This window comes from Poecilia mexicana, unplaced genomic scaffold (assembly GCF_051168715.1).
Source record: "Poecilia mexicana isolate PSO_F unplaced genomic scaffold, ASM5116871v1 scaffold_4, whole genome shotgun sequence".
Lineage (NCBI taxonomy): Eukaryota > Metazoa > Chordata > Actinopteri > Cyprinodontiformes > Poeciliidae > Poecilia > Poecilia mexicana.
The window spans coordinates 7,748,309-7,769,925 of NW_028263373.1; the positions used below are offsets into that span (position 1 = coordinate 7,748,309).

General features: G+C 41.1%; 1 protein-coding gene across 2 annotated transcripts in view; it reads right to left on the reverse strand.

The window, feature by feature from the left end:
* The window catches only part of pip5k1ca (phosphatidylinositol-4-phosphate 5-kinase, type I, gamma a), a 47,689-nt gene that overhangs the window by 20,926 nt on the left and 5,146 nt on the right, over positions 1–21,617 (reverse strand). For both annotated transcript variants that reach the window (XR_015762654.1, XM_014986963.2), the window contains exons 2-7: positions 8,684–8,715; positions 7,371–7,457; positions 7,127–7,257; positions 6,310–6,427; positions 3,989–4,141; positions 428–727 (exon numbers count right to left, since the gene is read on the reverse strand). Coding sequence is in view for 1 of the 2 variants with exons in the window: in XM_014986963.2 (XP_014842449.2) it covers positions 428–727; positions 3,989–4,141; positions 6,310–6,427; positions 7,127–7,257; positions 7,371–7,457; positions 8,684–8,715 (821 nt within the window). In the remaining variant the exon portion in view is untranslated. The remainder of the gene's footprint in view (positions 1–427; positions 728–3,988; positions 4,142–6,309; positions 6,428–7,126; positions 7,258–7,370; positions 7,458–8,683; positions 8,716–21,617) is intronic.

Consider the following 21,617-nt stretch of genomic DNA (forward strand, 5'->3'; position numbering starts at 1 on the left):
ACATTTTGAAATATCAAACCAGGTAAAAGTTATTGTTTCACTGCAGACACATATATAATATCTGGGGTTGGAGGTTTTGAAAATTATTACAAGGAGGGGTACCAATAACTTTGCCGCTGGTGACTTTGTTTGAAACAATTATTTCCCAATAAGGGATGAATTTTCTGCAAAAGTGTTCAGAGTTAGATTGTGCTGCAGTAACAAAAGATTATTTCCATACACGCCGGTACCAGAGGCGATAATAACTATGTCTGCATCTGTATATGAAAAACAATCTTGCGCAGACACACAGAGCCAGTAAAGGTGGAGCTGATTTACTACCAAACACAGCGCTTTATAAAAAGTCCTGCTCAGAAAAGAGGCTCTGCTTAAAATAAAGTCTTCATCTCCGATGGATGAAAGCATGAAACACAAACATGTCTCTCACCAGACAGTCTCTCTGTAGAGTTTTAACCATGGCGTTGTACGTGTCCTGGTCCAGCATCAGTCCGTCCGGCATGTCCTGCATGAAGTCCAGGTCTTTGAACGTGGGCTTGGCCTTCTCCCTCTCCTTCTTGGACGCTCGCCTCTTGTAGGTGGAGCCCTTCAGGTCGAATTTGAGGTGCATGCGGACCACGCGGGGCAGCACGTTGTTCATGACCACCACGCGGATGTTCTTCCCGCCCGACTGGACGCAGTAGAGGCCGAAAAACTTGGGCAGCAGCGTACGGGGGTTCTGATTCAAGTTCTGAAGGAGAGCAGATCGGACAGGGGGAGGAAAATGGACGACACCTTTGGTGTTAGAGGACAGGTGATGACGAAGAGGAAATCTGCGAATAAATTAAAAAAAAAAAAAAACTCCAAAAGAGGTCATTGTCTATTTGAAAGACCCATTTGTGCTGAGCAACAATGTAGGTGGAAAACAACTGCGCTTTAATTTTTAGGATGACTTTCAGATGAATTTGTTGAGTTTAATCATTTATTTCAAAATTTCTGATTTTATGCATATTTCCCCTCAGAACATACATACACATACACATACAGAACATACAACAAAAAGTTAAGTAAAGTTTATGGTAGGTGTTTCTACAGCTCTCAGGTTTTAATTACGGAAACTCCAAAAACAACAGAGAAGGAAGGAAGGAAGGAATGAAAAAAGAAAGAAAAGAGGAAGGAAAGAAGGAATCAAAGTAGGGCTATACCTAAACACAGTTTTATTCTCTGCAGAAATTTTGCCTGACTGAACAAAAATAAAGTTCATGTTGTGACTTGAGATAATACTACGGCGTCACATTACTGCCAATACTCATAGCAACTCTCAGATCAGTTTTGGGGTGACCAAACATTTAAACAAGACCATTGAATCTTCTTTTGATTTAGCTCCTCTTTTCACGCGATTCAGCCCGTTCTGTCGCCGCGGAGCGCTCGTCTCCTGTCTCCGACCAGCGCTGAATATTTCAGTAGTCAGTCCACACAAATGAGGTTAGTTGGACCGGGCGCTCCGAAAAAAAAAAAAACCTGCTTTGACCTTGGGAGCTGGGCCAGATCTGTCCCATTAGAGAAATGAGAGCTGGGAAAGAAAGCGAGAGCGCTGCTCCCATAAAGAGGCGCCGCGCGGCATTAAGGAGCGGAGAAGGAGAGGGAAGACGGAGATGCGGCTAAGAAGGCTGATCGCATGCTGAATGACCTTCGTCTCGTGGTAGGAACGGGTGGAAAGAGGCGTCACAATGATGGAGGGGATGAGAACACACGGGGGGAAAGAAAGGGCGTCCTCCGCCCTCAGCAACACAAGACCCCTTCCTCCGATGTTAGGAGGGCAAGGGTACTGACAAGCCGCCAGCGGAGACACGTGAGGAAGAGGAGGGTCGGAGGACCAGTCTCGGCGGAAAGACAGAGTGACAAAGCATGAGGACAGGGACACGAGGGAGCTACAGCAGGAGAGAGGATGGAAGGGACAAAGCGAACACAGAGAAGCGGCTCCAGATCAGCTCCTTCTCCACGAAAACAGCAGTTTGCACATTTTTACTCTGATGTTTCTGCTGAAAGTCTGCAGCAAGTGTGTAACACAGTCCGCCGTCCGCCCACGTGAGGGCGACCGCCCGTGCGCTCATTAAGCCGCCTCCTTACAACCCATTAGACCTGTGAAAGTGTTTCAGAGCTTGACCGCCATCATGGGAAGGTCGCAGTGACCGTGCTGAGCCTCTAACATTTCCAACTGATTAGGCGTCACGTCGTTTCTTCTAGGGGTGAAATGGTTAATCGGGTTAACTGTAATGAACTAGTTTAGTAATCGATTAATCGTTAGCTGGAGGGTACAGACTTAGAAACAAGGGAGAGCTGCAATGAAGCCAAAACTGTACAAAATATATACACTTTACATTTTAATAAAACAAAACCTTTGCAAAAATGTTCTATTCAAATTCTGTAAAAAAAAAAAAAAAAAAAAATTCTATTAAGAATCTCTTGCAATCAAATTATTAATTGGTTACCCTCAAAAAATAATCACCAGATCAGCCACAGACTGATTAAGACTCTGACATTAAGTCAAGCAGAAAGAGCTGAGGTCCTAAAACACCACAGAGGGGTAAAATTTTTCCAACACTGGTTTTTGCCTGAGGTTGTCAGACATGAATAAACACCAGGCTGAGGGTTCAGGAACCCGAGAGGCTTAAAGCATCGCATGGACATACATGGAGCTGCTTCGTTCCAAAGCGGCTCGCGGACTCGGCCACTCCTGGTCAGAAGAGTCACGCTCTGTTAGGCTCGACTGGTGGACAGAACATCCGGCGAGAGCGAAACAGCAGCCAGTGCCTTACGAAACCGCCTGGCCGCGGGCCTCAGTCGGAGCTGATAAGAGCCTCTAATGTCTGTTTTGCATGAAAACCGACCGCAGGGACCTCCGGGTTCTTACATAAACCTCGGATCTAAACCGCATCATCGGCTAAGATGAAAGCACGAATGGTACACTGGAAAAACATTTGAACGTGGTTCAACTTGAAAATGAAATGCTGAATTTATTGTAATTCAGAAATTAAAGTTCATTAGGCACAGGGTCTTAACGTTGTGGTTTAAAGTTCTGATAGCTGGTTAATCTTAAATTGTGAGTTCATATAACTTAAAGCTGAGATTTAAACCAAATAATTGTTTCACATTATGAAAGGAAAATGTCCTCACCCAGCTGAACAAGAGCACAGTTCAGCATTATTTTCACTCACTGCTTATTTTAGCAGCTGTCTTAAATCCTTGATTGAAATTGCATGAGCGAAATATCTGAGAATGAATTTTATTAAACATCAAACTGAATGCATCAACATTTATTTTTAACAATTAGTTGTCCTCAGCCAAAAAATAATAATAACTGCCTTAATAACACACAAAAAATGCAAGTTAATGTAAGTCACGGTGCAACTCAAGATGCAAAAACCTGCCGCTAAGCACCGTAGGAAATAGTTCTCACTCCTTCCATTTCCTTTTAGTTTCTTTTTTAAGTGCTAACCGTAGCTTACTCAACTCTTGGAGGCAGCAAACAAGAAAAGGATAGAAAAAGGTGACAACCTACTACTGTAAGTTTATCTTTCACAAACTCACACGTATAAACTCAAAATCTAAAACTTGCACCTAAAACTAGCCGCAACTAAGTGTGGCTCAAATGTTTTACAGTGTATGCGTTCACCTTTACGCTGATGCTGCTTAGGAAACTTTGCTTTGTTAACTGTAAGGTAAGGTAAGGGTAAGGCAATTTTATTTATATAGCACATTTTCAGCAACAAGGCAATTCAAAGTGCTTGTCAAAGTGTAGAAAAACAGGCTTAGTGATATATGTGCTTAAATCAGCGAATCAGATGGCTTTAATACCATGAAAAGTGTCTCATTTATTAGGAAAAAAATAATAAAACATGCCACCAGGTAGGAATATTTCTTCTGACAACAGCGTTCTGAGATTTACCCCCACATCTGCATTTATCAAACTTTTCAGTCATTCCCATACGTGCGGCTGGACTTTGCTTACCATGTAGTATCCAGGCAGCAGCTTCTGTAAGAACTCAGCCTCCTTGTGCATCACGGTTTTGATGATGAACTCGTCGTCCTTCGTAAGGTAGAAGACGGAGCCGCTCGCTCCGGGGTTGGACAGCTCGATCAGGGGCTCGTTACAGAGGGAGTACTGCAGGGAGACAGAAACCGGCCACACACTTAAAATAAGTCACTGTTCATATTTAAAATTTTAATTCCAATTCTAAATTTCAAAAAAATAAAAATAAAAAAAATAAGGAAATTCTCCATAAAAGCAGCAAAAAGTCAAATTGAAACCTATTTATTTCTACTTAAAAGAATAACTTTAGATAAGAAAGTACAAATGTGGACCAATGCTGTTTACCTCCTGCTTTGCTCATCATATTGTGAACTTTATGCCTTCATATTTTCCTTTACTTTTTAAACGATCCAGGTACATTTTACCTGACTATTGGTACACAAATGTTTAAAACGCTGCACGTCTGGAGCTGCAGGAGGGGAAGGATTTGTAGGCCGATTTATCTTTCAAACTGTAACCGTCTGTTAATGTGGGAAAAAAGAGAAACCATGTTTCAATCAAGCCTGTGTCCAGTCCGTTGGATCTGCGCTGTTAGGCTGCAGACAAATGATGCACGAACAGAAAACATCGGCGGTCTGTCAACACGAGCTCAAAATCGCTCGGAGCTTCGGGCGAGTAAAGGTCAAAGTTGTCAACCAAGAGTCGGCGGAAGACAGAGGAAACCTAACATGATGTTTATGTTACTGGGATTAAATGATGTTTAATAAGGACTCAGGAGATGAACCTGAACACACTTTGCCAGGGGATGATGCTGGTCCATCATTTTATGAAGACTATATTAATATGAACAGCCTAAATATTTATGAGGATTCCACTGAGAAAGAGAAACCAACCAGAGTCTATCGCCCTGAGAGCTAATTAGTTGAAATTCAGGAAAATAGTTGGTCACTTTAAAAATGACTTGCATAACCATAGCTTTAAACTAAAACTGTCGGACTGCATTAGCTCCTTTATTACCATAGAAGAATGTAAAAACATCTATTCCACATGCAGAATATGAAGCCTTGTTCTGCAGGGCCATACTTATCCTTTCCTGTTGGCATTTCAACAACGTAGCTTGTCAGGCTTTACATTTGCTCCAATATTTTTCTTAAGACATCTGCTTTAATACTTTTGCTACGTATTGAAAGAGCATTTCCCCTTTGCTTTGGATCATGTATTTCTTGTTTTATATATTAATTTTTCATGATGAGGACAAAACTGAGCGTGCTTGACCTCATACTGTCGACGGACGGCATTGGTGCAACTCAGCCTGACAGTTTCAGAGCGAGAGGCATGACTGTGGATCTGTCAGAGACAGTAATAATGTGCAGGCCATCATCCTGCTCTGGGACACTCAAAATAATGCGCGTGCCAAAAGGTTGTCAGCTTTTAAACGGGAACGTCTAGCCCCGATACCTCACCGCGGACTAATTGGACGGTGCTGAGCTGCGGAAATACGCCGATAATGTCCGCCGGACCAACTTTAGAACCGATTAGGTGATACTGAAAAAACTCGTGTTTTTCATGGAAAGCCATGATATTAATAGCAATTACATAAAGTGCCCTCTCCATTCTTACACAACTAACATTAGGGAAAGTAGACACATTTTGTAAAAGGAAAAAATATTTAAGACATAGCCAATAGAGGTAAATTTACTGATTGTTTACATTAATGCTTATAATAGCAGAACATCATCTGCAATCTGGAAGAGGGCCCTGCAGGAAAATGGCTCTGAACTTTGTCTAGAGACTCTTTACTAATTCTCTACAAACTGTCTGAACCCGCTGCCATCGGGCTTATCACGACGCCACAACTGAAGCAGAACCACCAGACTGCTACACAGCTGTCTGCCAAAAGCTGATAAAATGCTGATCACGCTCCCCATAAAATTATAGGAGTTTTGTATTCCGTATTTTAATGAACAATTTGTTCACATCGACCTGTTGAAGATTTTAAATAAACGCTGTCTTGTTCTGTTGTTTGCTCTTAGCTATGCAGTTAAATTACCCATGTGCAGGCGAAAAAAAAAAAACAAGCAAACACATAACTAAACAGTGGTCAATTGTGCTTTTTCGACTCTAAACAGGAAGGTGAATCAACATTGGTTTTATACTCTGATGGAAAAAGACAACGTGTTCCTCCTCTTGGGTCTGCTGCCGTACTGATTCTGAAACTCTCTCCGTGACTGAGAACGATTAAGCGTACGAAAACAAAATCTACTACAAACAACACTGGAAGTAAAAACAGCGGCTCTTACCAGGTAGTCGTCCGGCCTGATGCCGAACAGTTCTCTGAAGTAGCGGAAGGCCACAGGAGCGTACGTCTTAAAGCGGAAGTCTGGGAAATGATGGGCTGGAGTGAGATTGCTCCCTTCACTGGAGAGCAAAACAAAACCAGTAAAAAAATTATTAGAAAGGATTTCAAATGGCAGATTTAAATAAGCAACTACAAAAGTGACATCAAGCTAAGGTCTAGTTTGTGTTAAGTGTTCACTTGTAGTTCTTGTTTTTTATTGATAATCTGTTTCCTGTCTTCCCAGAAAGTCCTGTTCCAGAGTTGCTTTGATAGTTTTGGTCTTTTATTTCTGGTGGCTCTTGTGTTTGGTCAGGCTCTGATTAGTCACGTTTTTCTTTTATCCTAGTCCTTCGTTGTCTTTGCTTGTGATTCGTCATGTTCTTTATTCTTTCTCGGTTGCCCTTTGAGCCAAGCTTCACATCTGTTCCTCGTTTAAGCCATTACCTTCCCAGCATATAAACTTCTACGTCTCGTCAGTTCTTCCTATTGTGATCCAGGATTAGTTGCCAGGTCCTTCGCGTGTTCTCACGTCTCACTCCCAGACTCAACATGTCCCTTCCAGTTTGTTTCCTGTTTTGTTTTTGTTTTCCATTTCGCTTCATTTTCATAAAAACTGATCTTGCCGACCTCCTGCCTGAGTTAGGGTCCAACACCACGTGGAATTGTACAGAGTTCTTCTATTGCATTCTGGATTCATGAACATTTGACTGGCTTCTAGGCTACAAAATTTAGCATAAGATATTCAGAAGTGCATCATCCTGCAGGTGTAAAGTACTGACCTGGGGAAAAAGATGCTTTCCACCACGTAGAAATCTTGCATCAACACATCTCTCTCCGGCTTGGAGCTCAGGTTGCCGACTGTGTAACCGATTCCCAACTGGATGGCACCTTTCAACGCCGATGATGTGGTCTGCAGTTGGCGACGGCCGAAGAAAAGACATAAATAATTCACTTGAAAACAAATCAAAGTGCATCGAGGGGTTTTCCAGAGCGGTAGAGTAATCTCTTAGCATTTCACATCACCTTCTTGTACGTAGTTTCTCCTGAGGCGTCCACCCCTCTGTGGCCAATCTTCTTTCCTTGACCAGGCTGGCCTGAAGATGAGGGCAACTGAGAAAATGGACAGAGGCAAATAGGCCTTATATTGATATTTGTACCAGTTCAAACGTCAATAAAGGTGATCGCCATTATTTTTACAAGGTGTGGGAGTGTAGAGGCTCAGGCAGAAACTATGATGACAGCCAAACTAACCATAACTCAGAACACTGCTTATACAACAAAAAGGTTTTTTATTAAATACAGTTACTAATACAATATTAAACACTTTACATCTGACATTTTCATTTCACAAGTTAAAGTTTGAACTGACTGAAATCAAAGGTTTTCTTAGATTTTCCAAGTCTTGAGTCTTTCAAGCGTGATTCTAAGTCAAGAGATTTTAGAGCACGAGTTCAATTCATGTCTCATGTCTTTAAAATGTTCTTCAGTCAAATCTGAAGGTTTTGAAGAACAAGTTCAAATCAAGCCTCAAGTCTGTAGAGCAGCAGAGCTCAAGCATTTGGAGCACGAGTCCAAGTCAAGTCTTGAGTCTTTAAAGGACAAGTCCAAGTCAAGTCTAGAGTTTCTGAGCACAAGTCAAGTCCCTAGCTTTTAAAGGTAAAATCAAGCCTTCTGACATTAAGGTGTAGGTGTAAAGTATTGACCTGAATCTTTATATCACAAGTAAGTCAGTTAGTTTACAGTGCGAGTCCAAATAAAGTCTTGAAGTTTTGGAGTGCAACTTAAAGTCAAGTCTTCTATTGTTATTGTTGTCCAATCAAAGTCTTTGGAGTGTAAGTTTGAGTCAAAACTCAACCTGAGTCAAGCTCTCAGACTCAATTTCCATTTGTGGTTTAAGTATCACGAAAGACATTTTACCGCTTTAATCAATCAGACCCAAACCCTGCGCTGCATATTTATATAATTTAGAGGCTGAACTGGATGTCTCAAATGTTATCCAGGTAATGATATGTCTGGCACTATTGCAGGAAATCCCAATTGAACTCGAGGATTTAGCTGGCATTTAAGGAGAATTAAACTCTCAGCAGAGTCCAGTAAGACGAATTGCGATGTTCTTTTAAGGTTTCGCCTTAAAGGACTGCGCATTGTGGGTAATGCCAGAGAAAAGAGGCTTTACTCAGAGGAACATGAATTTGTGAATTTGACGTTGAAAATACCTAACATGTCTGATGTTAGTCAGCGCTGATCACTATGGTAAAAAAAAAGATACTTATGATACAAATGGATCTAAAAAAAAAGGCTGATTGGATATGTTACAGTGAAAGATTTCAGCTCACCTCTGTGATGAAGGCTTTCCTGGCAGCTGCATCTGCAGGACAGAAAAGGGAGAGAGATGGCTGCGTTAGCTGCTGTGTGATAAGGTGGTCAATCACCGTGCCCGGTAAGTGCTCTCTGTGACAAAGTCGGATCCCCAGGGGGGCAAGAGGCCGCCTGACATTATGTAACAACAGTGTCAAAGACAAAGCGAGGCCTCCCGGAGCAACTACAGCAAACAGAGACATCAGCTGCAAGGACGCGCAGTCCTTCCTTAAGCCTTGTGCATTACGTGTGACTTCATGCATTTGTTTCTGCTCTGTTGAAAACAAACCACACATCATACCGAGTCATTTAAAACAATCTCCAACTTTCTGACACTTAATGATTACTGTGCGAACTACCCGTTTGCCTGGAAGAAGCACAGACGCCTTTTTTTTTCCAAGTCGGTTTGCAGACATAAATGATATAATGCGCGTTGCAGTCGTGCGGTCTTAACATCTGCTGTGTTATGATCATCCTTACTTTAATAACAGGATGTAAGCTGTAGGGAAAGGCAATCAGAGCACTGTTTTCACCAGGAAGCCCTGAAATAGCTCTGTAATTATGGACACATAACACTCGGCATAATAACGGAGGAAAGGGCGAGGAAGATAGGAAAGAGAAAACGCAAAACGAGCAAATGGAAGAGTGGAAAGAAAGCAGGAGAGGGGGATGAGAGAGGGCTTCAGACAATGAGAGGATTAATCAGCCTGTTCTGTTTTCATTTTAAAAACTTAGTGGGTGACATTTATGAAGGGACTGAGGCAACCGCAGGCTGACGGCTAAGAGGAGCAATCTGGCGGTAGGACAACTTAAAGCGTACTTTTCCAGCAACATGACACTACGGATGACGCCGAAGCAGACCACCGCTTTCCAACAGTTCCAAAGTTAAAATACTATTTAAACAAACATGTTTTTCTTCCCTGGTTCAGCGGTAAATAACTTTTAGATCAAATTACATTGCTTAACTGCTCTTCTGGAGTCAAAACACTTCTTCAAACATGATATCTGAGCGAGGCCCGAAACATCTAACGCACCAAAAGAAATACACCTAAGAGGTGGAACATCCTCATGGCTTGATTCTGTTTCTGAATGAACTGATGGCCGGCCTCCTCCTCCTTCTGTCTGCAGGCCACTCGTGGACGTCCATGTGACCAAGCCAAGGCATTGCCACTTTGCCACTGCTCAGCTCTCCCCTCGCTCTGCCTCTCGCCTTTCCACATATTTGCGCAGAGGAGAGCAAACCGAAGCGTGCCAATGAAGCTCCAAGCCAACTAGAGCGCTGCAGGAATAAATGTAAAGGAAAGATCAAGAGAAGGAGAAAAAAATGTCAATGAAGGAATGCTTGCAACGCAGACAATGAAAGACACGCCTCTGCTACTTTTTACCACAGATTTGCGCCTGTGTACACGCATGTGACTGAGTTGTGTAATGTAGTTTCATGTTCTAACAGTTTTTCCGAGCTCCTTTTTATTAACTAAAAATGTGCACGTCTCTGCTCCTTTTAAGCAATCTAAAAGCTTGTCTGTTCTAACAGATTAAAACATTTTTGAGTCTTTTTATCTTAAAAAGATCTTCCAGTTGGTTGAGAGTTTAAGCTGTGAATCAAGCAATCAGACTCAGAGATATGTGGAAATATATTTTGTGGCAAACATTTTACAACAATAAACCATCCATTACACATTGCACGGATTGTTGGATGTAATTCATGTAAAACATTTGGAAGAGTGTCCAACACGTTCGTTCTTTTCCTCCGCTGCCATTGCTAAACTACAGGCAGACAACAATTCTAGAAAGTAAATGTCAATAGTTGACAACTTTTCCTTCTGTTCGTTGATTGGCCTGGTAGAAAGTCTAGTGGGAGAATTCAAGTGAAGAGGAGAAAGCCCAGACTGCGCTGTGAAGGGAAATGAGCATTGAGAGGAATTGAATAGAAAGGCAATGACCAGGCTACTACCTGGAAAATATTACAGAACTTTGAAAAACTATTTGCACTTTTACATATTCCTTCTATTTTTACTTTTATTTCAAATTTATGTTTTAAATAATCAAGCAAATTTTGATGACTTAAGTCCACTACGCCACTCCTGTTTTCCTGTTTTGAGGCGGTGAAACCTGCTGGTCTGCTTCATATGATGGTCCAACTGGACAGACTACAAGTTAAGTTTGAGGTGGGAAACTTCTTCCCAGATGGACTCCAGCAGGATTTTCTGGTTGAGAGTAAGAGTCACGATTTTACCAACTATACCAAGTCATTCAACTCCTAAACAAGCTTATCATACGTCCATTGCCATGGTTGACTGCGAGTATGATCCTGACTTCTTGGAATATGGTGTTAGTTTTTAATTGCAAGTATAATTTGTCTTTTATGCATTGGGGATTATCAAGAGATTTTTTCTAACAAATGTGAGATGGGTGTCTGTATTGTTTGTAGTCAACAAAGGATTTCATCTTGGCATTGACACCATTTTGCTGATAGTCCTACTTGTTGTTGACCAGTGAACATTACTGTATTGAGGCAAGTGATGTCTGCAGTACTACAGACGCACAATTAGACCAACTTTGGGATGCAAGACGCTTCTTAAATGGTTCACCACCTTTCTATGTTTTCTGGATAATGGCTATGTCACTATGGTTCACTTGAGTCCCAAAATCTTTGAAAATGTCTTGTAATTATTCCCAGACTTTGTGTTGTGTTGTATTTGTCTACTTCATGTTGTCAGACAGGCTCTGTTTAAGTGATTTGTTTTTATTTTTACATGTCTGGCAGTTGTTTTTTAGATCTGTGTAGTGAAAATGAAGGTGAAACTGTTGGACAGTTAATTCATGACTTCACAAGGGGCAGGAATTACTTTTTCAGCCATGGCCAAGTTGAGTAGGACAGCTGAAAACTGTTTTCTAGAGTCATTAATCAAGTTATTTTTGTCTGACGTTGCAAATAATTTGATAGTGTGAAACATTTCAGTGTGACAAAATCTGCAACTTAATATTGACATATTATGTCAAGATGATATGAGAATCTTTTTTAGGTATATAGTAATTTCAATTTAAACTATTAAGTTGATGTTAATACAGTATGAGCCACTTTATTAGAGGAACACCAAACCAAACGTCGGTGCAAAAAAAAAAAAACACAAAAAAACGAACTCTGTGATATTCTGGAGCTTTTAGAGGAAGTAATAACTGCTGCACAAAGAGACATTTACCAAATACATTACAGAAAGTCAGTGAAAAGCTGAGAACCAATATGCTTTATGAGCAGGAGTAAAAATATGTTATTATCATTTCTTCATTTCCTTTTAACAGGTTCCCTTGAGATTCAGTTACAGGCGTCCTTTGAAGGAGCACATAAGGGGAAATGAATCCTCCTACACCGTTATGCGGCGCCAGGCTGTTCGGGGAAGGGAACAGCAAACAGGACCTTTCGAATGAATAGCTCCTTGCGCAGCGTGTTGCCTGGATGACCTGCTATGCCTCAGTTTACGACTCATTCTCGCAGCCCTTGAGGGAGGAGTCCATTGCCAGCTGGTAATGGCAACGCATGGCAAAGTGAGACGCAGTGACCATTCTCACACACAGACCCTGCTAGGGACGCATGAAACTAATCATGTGTTGAGCCTGTTTACAGTAGACGGATGGAAAAATATGCCGATACACACATCACCTTCCATAAAAACGCCTGACGAACCGCAGAGCTGCTATATTCGCTTCAGCTCATTCGTTTTACTTCTCATGCGAGCACTACATCACCCAAAAGCACCAAAACCATCCGAGCAAACACTTCATTAATCAAAAACACCTTTCAAACTCTACAAAAGGGAAACCCACTTAAAGCGGTTATTATGTGTCCGTGTCATGGTATATTACCTGCTAGCTACAGACAGAGGACAGGCACACACATGTAGAATGAGTTCCTGTCTGAACTTGCTTTGCAATGTGCAGGGGTTGTGCAGGCCTCCGTACTCATGGATAACTGGGATCCAGCAAAGACAAGCATGTCTTGTTGTTCCTTACGCCTGCTGCCTAATCTCCAAACATCTATGTGATCCGACATACAAACATCTGAAAATCTCACACTGTTCCCGATGTGCTGACATCGAGCTGTCACGATAACCTGCAGTGCTGTCTGTGTCCTTGACAATTTGCTCCTGCCTCACGCACGTTTTCCCACTCACAAGCGCACCATTCCTCCCTCTTGTTACCATGGCGCCCTGAATTGAGGTCAACCAGCATTTTTATAACTAACGCACGTGTGCCCAGATTCAACAGACAGATGCCGTGTCCGTGTCCTCACATGATGCTGAATAGGGCATTAGCACGGCCACGGAGCGATATTTGGTACAGCTTACCCGTACACGTGGGTCCAGAGGGAGACTGTTGGCTCATGGTTCAAAATAAAGCCAAGAGTGAGAAAAGAGGTGGATGAAAGACAGACAGATTAGATGAATAGAGAGCGCAGAGAGGCCTGCATCAGTGCAGTAAGAACCAGCAGTCACCAGTGGATTGAAATAAGAAATTGCCAAAACGTATTTTGTATGTAAATGCAAAGTCTTTCTGCATAATTTGCCTGTTAACCTACGGTAAAACGTAGTGTTTATATTTATGCTCACATATGACATAGTATGATAAATGATGAGGTCCAGACCTCTTTATCACTGTTAGGATTTTTCTGAAAAACATATCGAGAAAATATATATGGCATGTGGATTTATGTTGCAAGAAATCCCTTTTTTTTTCTTTGGTCGCATGTGATAACAACATGCCAGTAAAATCCTACCAGGTGACGTTTCAAAGAATATTTTTGATTTGCCTCAGTTTAAGTTTGAAAATCTGGAGTTTCTTACCGTTTTCTTTTCTCGGAAAAACATTAAGATGGTTAAAAAAATAAACATTGTTCACTTAAGCAGCACATTGCTTTGTTTTTGAGTACGTGTAAAATATATTTGTCACCGTCTCTGAGATAGCCGGTTTGTGAGGAGAATAAACTTTGTTAAAGAGGTAGAACTCTGGTACTTGTATCAAATATGATGAAATATGTTCAAATTACTCCCAAAGTTTCCAGACTGGAATATTTTCATAATTCTTAGGCTTAACTTTTGTCAGTTTTCAACTTCTTTGTAATTCTTGCTTGAAATTGGTCATCTAATCTCTTTAAAGAAAAATAAAATGCCTCATTCTGTTTTTAGTTTGTGGCAAAAAAAAAAATCACTACGGTACAATGACGTGTTAGGGCCATTGTAGATAGGAAAATAAAGAGGAAGAGTGGATTTCTGCCAAAATATTCAGAAATTTTGAGATTAATTTTCTAGAAAAAAAACATGGAGATTTTTAAGAGTTTCACAAGTTGAATTTTTTTTTTTAACTTTAGGAACTCAGAGATTGTTTGTTTCTAGAAAATTTCTGTGTTTATTGTCATAAATTTACCGTATTAGGAAGACAAATTGCTGTCAAATTTGGTACTAAATGAAAAATTGTTAGGTTTTCAATGACTGAAATAATCACTAAAATAAATATGATGATTATTTATTACAATTTTATGCATAGTACACACAGGTCAATATTTATTTTCTTCAGTACTGTAAAATCTATCCTTCTCGTTTATTGATTAAATATGTAAGTGTCCTCGGCTTCGTTTATGTTTCTACTACAGCTTTGTGAACCGCAGATCCAATCGATACTGGGACTCTCTGACTACGAACCGAGCTGTTTATGTATGCGCCGTTATCTCAGCAGACGCCAAGCAATGGCACTCCAGCTATTGATTGAGACTTCATTTTCTGACCATAACAGCAACAATTCATTACTGCGTAAACATATGTCCGACGTGATATCTAAGACGTGTTTTCTTAAGATAACAGAGGAGAAAAATGAATCCAGTGAACAGAAGGACAATAAAACAAGCAGCTCCTCTCGGCTGTGTTGCTGCTGCTTTAGCGTGATCAACATCAGGTTTCCAGAGGGCCTCGTTTGTTCCTCTCATGTCCCAGGATGCTAAAGAGATTCAGACAGACAGAGCTACCTTCAGGAGCTCCCTTTTGTCAGATGATGTTAAGTTATCTTTCACCTCGACTGAGGTCACTCTGCTCACAGCGGTTCTGTTCAGATAAGCAGAAGCAAACTGATCCTGAATCAGTGTCACCAGGCTGCTCCACCCTTGATCCCTGGATCTCAGCTGCCAGCAGGGTGAGTACTTTTCCATGACCACACCAGTTCAGACTGGGGAGGTTCTCATCGTCTCTCTCTCTCTCTGGCCTCGGCCCAGACAGGGGAACGGGAAATGTCCAAAAGAACCACACTAAGGTTACAAGTCTTATTTTTCAACCATTTGACATGTTCATGTCATGACTATGTTTGTGTTTTAGTTGGTTTACACACAACGCTGCATGAAATCTGACTGATTCAAAAATGAAAGAGAAAACATTAGCCGTTTATAAAGGGAAGCACCTATTGTTGCATATTTGTAAGTTGAGGTCTTTACAAAAACAAAAGTGTCATAAGATGCCATATAAGTCTGGTTTAAAGGACAGAGTTTCCCTTTAAGTAATTTGTAATCCACAACTACATTTTTTCTTAATTCTTGGAAAGGACCACACATTAAAAAGTTGGTAACTTCTTAATGACAAGCTTACTGCATTTACAACCCAGCAGCAGAATAATGTCCTTACTATCCTTACAGTTGTTGCTTCTGTGAGAAACATGACCTAAGCATCTACTTTAGGCTTATTTTTTTAAAACCCACATAATAACAGGTCTATAAGCAGTGTGCTACCAACACCAATCATCAACCAATCAGACGGCCTTTTCTTGATGAAAACTAGGCAGAAATGTCCAAACATTTTACAACATGGCCCACAATCGGCAAACCAATATTAAAATGAAAGCAAGAAAACTAAATGCTTAATTAAAAAATATACATTTTCTGTTGTACCCACATTTTTTGAAGAAGATATATATTTTTTTCTAAATGAAAAAAAAAATACAATTACAATCAAGTTAGTTTGTGAAAGGAAATGAAAAAGACATTTTTCAAAATAAAACCATGACCTTGAATTTTATCAGTTGTTTTCTTGCATTTAAATATAAAGCCAAAAAAAACAAACAAAACAAACATATTGTATGTTGAAAAGTAGCTACAACTTCTTAATAATCAATTGAAAACATCTTTATATGCACCACTGCAACCAGATCCTTCTTGATGACTTAGGCTGAGTAGGTCCCTCTAAAAAGAGTACATATTCCCAATGTTTACTTGATTTATTGAACAAATTAGTCCAAGCAGACAGTGAGAACACCCTGGTCCCTTATTAGCAGTGCATATTCTTCATTTTATATAACACAGTAAAAGATAAGAGAAAGCAGACTGATGGAAAAAAATCCTTTAGCTATGGCAACCCATCCATTAGAGTCATCAGCGACAGAGAAAGAGGCAGAATTAATAATAATAATAATATAAATACTTCCTGGCTGTAAGTGGCTTATAAATTGATTCCTTAGAGAGGCTCAGATTGGAGCTATGGTGACTGATGCAAAGCAGGCACAGTAGATTGAGGAAAACAGAAATATAAGAGACTCTGAAAGCCCTGTTACAAATGTCCCAAGTCGGTTCAGGCTTTCTTCCCTTCATGGTGATTTTAGGCTTAATGGTCAGTGAATCAGCTTGTCTGTTGCTGTGGTCAAGACGGAAAAATCCCAATACATATTTGAGGAATAGCAATAAAATTCGGGACACAAATTCCTGCTTCTCATGGGAAAATGATGCATGGACCCATAAATAAAAGAAACTGGAAGCAAGTGCAGGGCAGTGCGCTCTTTTCATCCAGTACTGGGACGACTGAGACCCAAATTCAGTCATCAACACATTACCGGCAAGAAAATGTTCACTTTTCTGCTGCTGACGAATCAAACATACATTTTTTTGGAAAAACAAATAAATAAAACGCTACAGCTGCTACCATTCTGTATTGCTCTTCACCAACTAATTTCACATTCAAATTGAGTGGAAAGTGGCTAAAATGACTACTTTGGTTGTTACTGACAGCAGCTAATTAGACAAAATGTTGCCGTGGTTGTGAAGGAACCCTGATGATTACATATTAATTTCACACCGTGGAACAAACTAATGGACCAGGTGGGAATTGAAGTGTAATTTTTTTTTTCCCCTTCGGAGAGGCTTGAAAGCTCACTGGACTTTGAAATGGAAATTTAAGTTGAAGGAGACCAGAGAGAAATGTACATTAAACAGGAACCTGGCAGGTCGGACAAGGCTGATTATAGTGCCTCGCGAGTTTACACGTCCCTCGGACTTTTTCATATGGCGTCTTGTCGGATCCACGTTTCGTATTGTATAATATTCAGATTGTACACAATTCAGTGCATAATAGTGAAGAGGAAGGAAAATGACCCATTGTTTCCAGGAGCTTTGCAAATAGCTAAACAGCGAATAGCTTAAATCTGAAAAATACTTGAGGCCCCTTCTAAAAAACGCAAAAACTACCTGGTTTAATAGTTCAAACACCCAGTACAACTCATATTAATACACGGAGTGGAAACCGGCTCAGCACTACTGCTAACAGAAGCTAACATCTACAGTCTTCCTTAACTCTGCTTTCAGGGGTACAGCCAGTCAGCGCCAAAGAAAATAAATGCCATCAAGTGGCACTACGCCAAGGTCTTTCAGCTTCCCCATCTGCATTTTCTGTCAAATATCCACAATTGGGTGAATTTTCTGAAAATAATAGACTTATGTTTGGCAGAGACATTTGACACAAGCTGCTTTGGCAAATACTCAACCACGGACAGGCGGGTGGTTCGCTGTATTGCGTCAGAGCGCCACAGTTTTCAGGAGTTTTTAATGATTCTCAATACGATTTACGCAAGCTGGACCATTCTAACACACGGACATTAGTGGGGAACCAGATGACAGTGATGCTTCGAAGCTTGGGTTCATCAGAATGAAGCATAATGTTAAAACGGGGGAGGATTATGGAAAACTGACTTCTTTTTTTAGTTTTATATCACATGATAATGTTATTCAGTCATCCAAAACACGTCTGGACTGTTATTTTGATTTATTCACACACGTTCGAGAAACCTTGAATATTTACACAAAATTCCACCTTCATAAAAAGCAGAGCTCCACCCGACTAGCAGCAGCAACAACTTGAACTTGTCATACAAACAATAACGCTTTGTTTCCCCACATGGATAATAGCAAAAGGCAAACAGGACTTGTTCCTACCAGGTTTCTTACTACCAGTCTTAGTTAGTATCCGGCCTTTTAGCTGCTTTTGTGATTAATGTAAATCTCTAGTTTAAGTTTAAGCTGTCTTTGTAGAGCTGCGCATGTCCTGTGTTGTGTGGAGTAGTAAAGTAAATGGGTCTGAAAACAGCCTTCACTTTACAAATGTTCTGGTTTTAAAACATTTTCCGATAAATGTTTTCCATTTCCTCCACTTTATGCACTACATTGTGTCGGTTGGTGAAAAAAATTAAGTGTGGTTGTAATTTGCCAAAATGTAAAAAAAAAAAAAAAAGTGTTCAAACTATGCAGATGTGTAGTTGTGTGTTTGTGAGAATGCGATACCCTCCCACGAGAAGGTCAGATTGTAAAAATACAACAACTAATGAAAATAGGTACTAAAGCTGATCTATTTTCAAACACCCACTCTAATAATGCGAATGCGTCTGGAGTAATGACTCACAGATATCTCCTTAATGCGTCTCGATAAACAGCCTGGTTTTCCGAGCAAAACTAAAAAACAGTCTGCAGCAAAGCGACTCACACACACTCGCACGTAAGGGCACACATAATTATGTAATTTCACTATGTTGTCCATTACTGAGGTTGTGGGTCAGAATCGAGCTTGATCCTCGCTGATCCTTAAAATACAGCTGTCAGCCAAGAGAAAGAGGCCCTTATTTGGACATATGAGAGGAGAGAGAGAGAGTAAGGGACTGATAATAGAAATAAAGAGCAGGTTGGTCGGCCTCAGCCCTTTGTTCGTGCTGAGAGCAGCACCTTGTCCAGCCGTGGTGACTCAGTAAGGTAATCTGCTCTAACTACAGAAGGAACAAAGCTGCACAACAAGACGGGTTCGCGTTAGCGCCGCGCGTCCCACGCAGGCAGAACCAGATCCACACTGATGGCCAATCGCAACCTGCTGAAATGATTAATCGGATTAATTGTGATTGAAATGATTGTTGGCCAATAGTCGATTAATCGCTAACCAACTCAACTGCTGAAAGAACAACATGCTAAGATAAGTAATTAAACTAAAACGTTTTCATTTAAGATAAAAAAAAAAACAAACAAAAAAAAAAAACTTGTCTGTAAATATGCTTTGTAAGTTTTTGTGTTTTTAAGGGTCACGAGGGTCACACTCTGCATGCCAGTGGTATGTTTGGGTGTGCTGGACGGACTCTCCCTGCTCTTGATATAAATTTTATTGACAAGATGCGAAAGCCAACGGAGAGCAGTCTGGATACGGTGATGAAGAAGAGGAGGAGAGCCAGAGAGAAATGTGCCGCGGTGATATGGCAATAGCATGTTTCCCCGTTGCTGTGCAGCGCCGCGCTGGCTGCCGAGCAAGACGCACTCCATGAATTTATCACTCCGCCACTTGAAAGAAAGCTGCCTCTATCTGCCTCCGTGCAGAGTGTGGCTGCAGTAAGTGTGGCTTAAGAGGGAAAATCCTTCCTGCAGCTGCTGGAGGTCAAGATGAATGCTCAGAGATAAGCCAAGAGCAGCAGCCCCAGACTTCTGCGAAAATACTAAATAACTGAGCCATTAACTCGGTTTACTGTTGCTTATTTAGCTGCAACTCTGCCCGCAAACAGAAACTGACTGTAGAAAAGCAATAATCATATATACTGAGGTAATTCAGCAGCAGGGAAAAGTACAATAAAGCGGCGCAACAGCCTTATACCCATAGAAGTGGCGGTTAGCTGAAAATATGTGATAGGAACATTTATATAAATCTTTGAAATTGTTCCTGGGGTTGCTAATTCCTGGCCTTTCTGCAGATACAACCGAATACCTAGCTGCTTTAGTTTGTTAAAAGACAGATGAAGCTTTAAAAAGCTTCAAACAGCAAGAAATGAACATATTAGCAAACTGTACAACAGATTTCTGACACAATTTTTATTTTTTTATTTATTTTTGGCCAGGGAGTGTACAACTGATATTACACAGGTTGGATACTTTGGTGGAAAAAAAAATGCAGGATGCCATTCACATCAGATACAGATTTAGCTTTTTTGTTTGTTTGTTTGTTTGTCTTTGTTTTGCTGAAGTCTGACCTTTGAAATTCTGCATTTGGACAGGTTTGATTTTCAGCCTGAAGACCACAACGCACTAACTCAACTTTGCTTCAGGGTGCATTCACACCAGTCCTGTTTAGTCCGCTTCAGTTGAACTCTTGGTTGTTTGCCTGGAAAGTCTGATTCGTTTGGCGAGGCGTGAAATCCAGTCCGCCTGAAAACCTCGGCCTCGGAATGCATACGTGAACGCCGAGCGGACCGCAGACCGAGGAAACGAGCCATATCCCCACTAACGGCGTGAACGACTAGAACGATTTGTGTCGCTCTTTTCTCTCGATCCGCAGCACCGTCGCATGACGGTTAATATGAGGAGGCTAAACTTGCCAACTGTGCCCACACTGTTTAATGAATGAACATCTTCTGTCACTGCTCAGATCATATTAAACATACATGAGCCCCGCAGCATCTTTCCCTCTATGAGCCCTCAACACTGCCAGCAGACCTACAGTCCAAACAGGCAGACTTATTCGAAGATTCCCGTGAACATCTGAGGGTTCGGTTTAGCCGACCGGTGTCGCGTTTCAGTATGTTGCCGAGAAGTCAAAGATAATCCTTGTAAGGGCAAGAGCTAAAAAGTTTAAAGCAATTAAACCAGAAACTTTTTCAAACTTGCAAAGTTGGACCTTAATGAGATTGAAAACGTTCCCTTAAGGTTAGAAATGCAGATCAAAAGGGAGAGTAGATGTATTTTAGAGCAAGAAAAACAGAAAAATATTGGAAGTAGAAAGCCTTGTTAAATTACAATTGACCTTTCATTGTTTGTGCTCGCTTTTCATCTTTGAAACTTTTTTCTTGCACACTTGTCTTTACAACTTTGCGATGGAAATGACTCCAACCGTCAAGAGTTACAATCCCAAAGACAAATGAAAAGGAAAAGGCTTACATTCTCTCGTAGCTCAAACCCATCTTTACTCAGCATCAAGTGGCTGAGACCTGAGGTACGAGCCACAGCTCAAAGTCCAACTAAGGGCTGAAAAACACGAGCGTGACCAAGTGAGGCTGTGAGCGGGCAACCCGTACGTAATTACTTTGAATTTTCTGTGGGCTGATCAGATAAAACAACGGTCTTTGTGCTCCTGTGTGAATGCTCTCGTGCTTCAGGTGCTTCTTATGAAATAATAATAGCCTGCACAGTGGGCAAGTAACTATCCTAATTGAAAACAGCAGGCCTTCACTGTCTTTCCCCTGGAGGGAAGCCGTGACAGCGCAGCCATCTATGAGTGAAACTGAGCCGGAGCCTCCACCAGTGGGGGGATTTCAAAGCTGCAAAGTCCCCTTAACAGACATTAATGCAGCTAGTTTTATTCACTTTTTATTCTTTCTGATTTTGAATCCTCTTTTCGCATCGGATCAATGCGCATCACAAGCTGAAAAAGGTCAAGTGTGGCTCCCACTGGCTCGCCTCTCTTTGGTTCCTGTCTGCGGCACACATCCCCCCACTTACAGGGGAAAAACAGAGCACACAAAATGTAAAGGAACCGCGTCATCGTCTACGTCAAATATTCTGACGTCACATGCCCTGGCATATGGCCAAAACTCCCAGTGCCTGCTCCTTGGAACGAGCCGCTCGGATGCAAATTGATCCTGGTGAGTGTA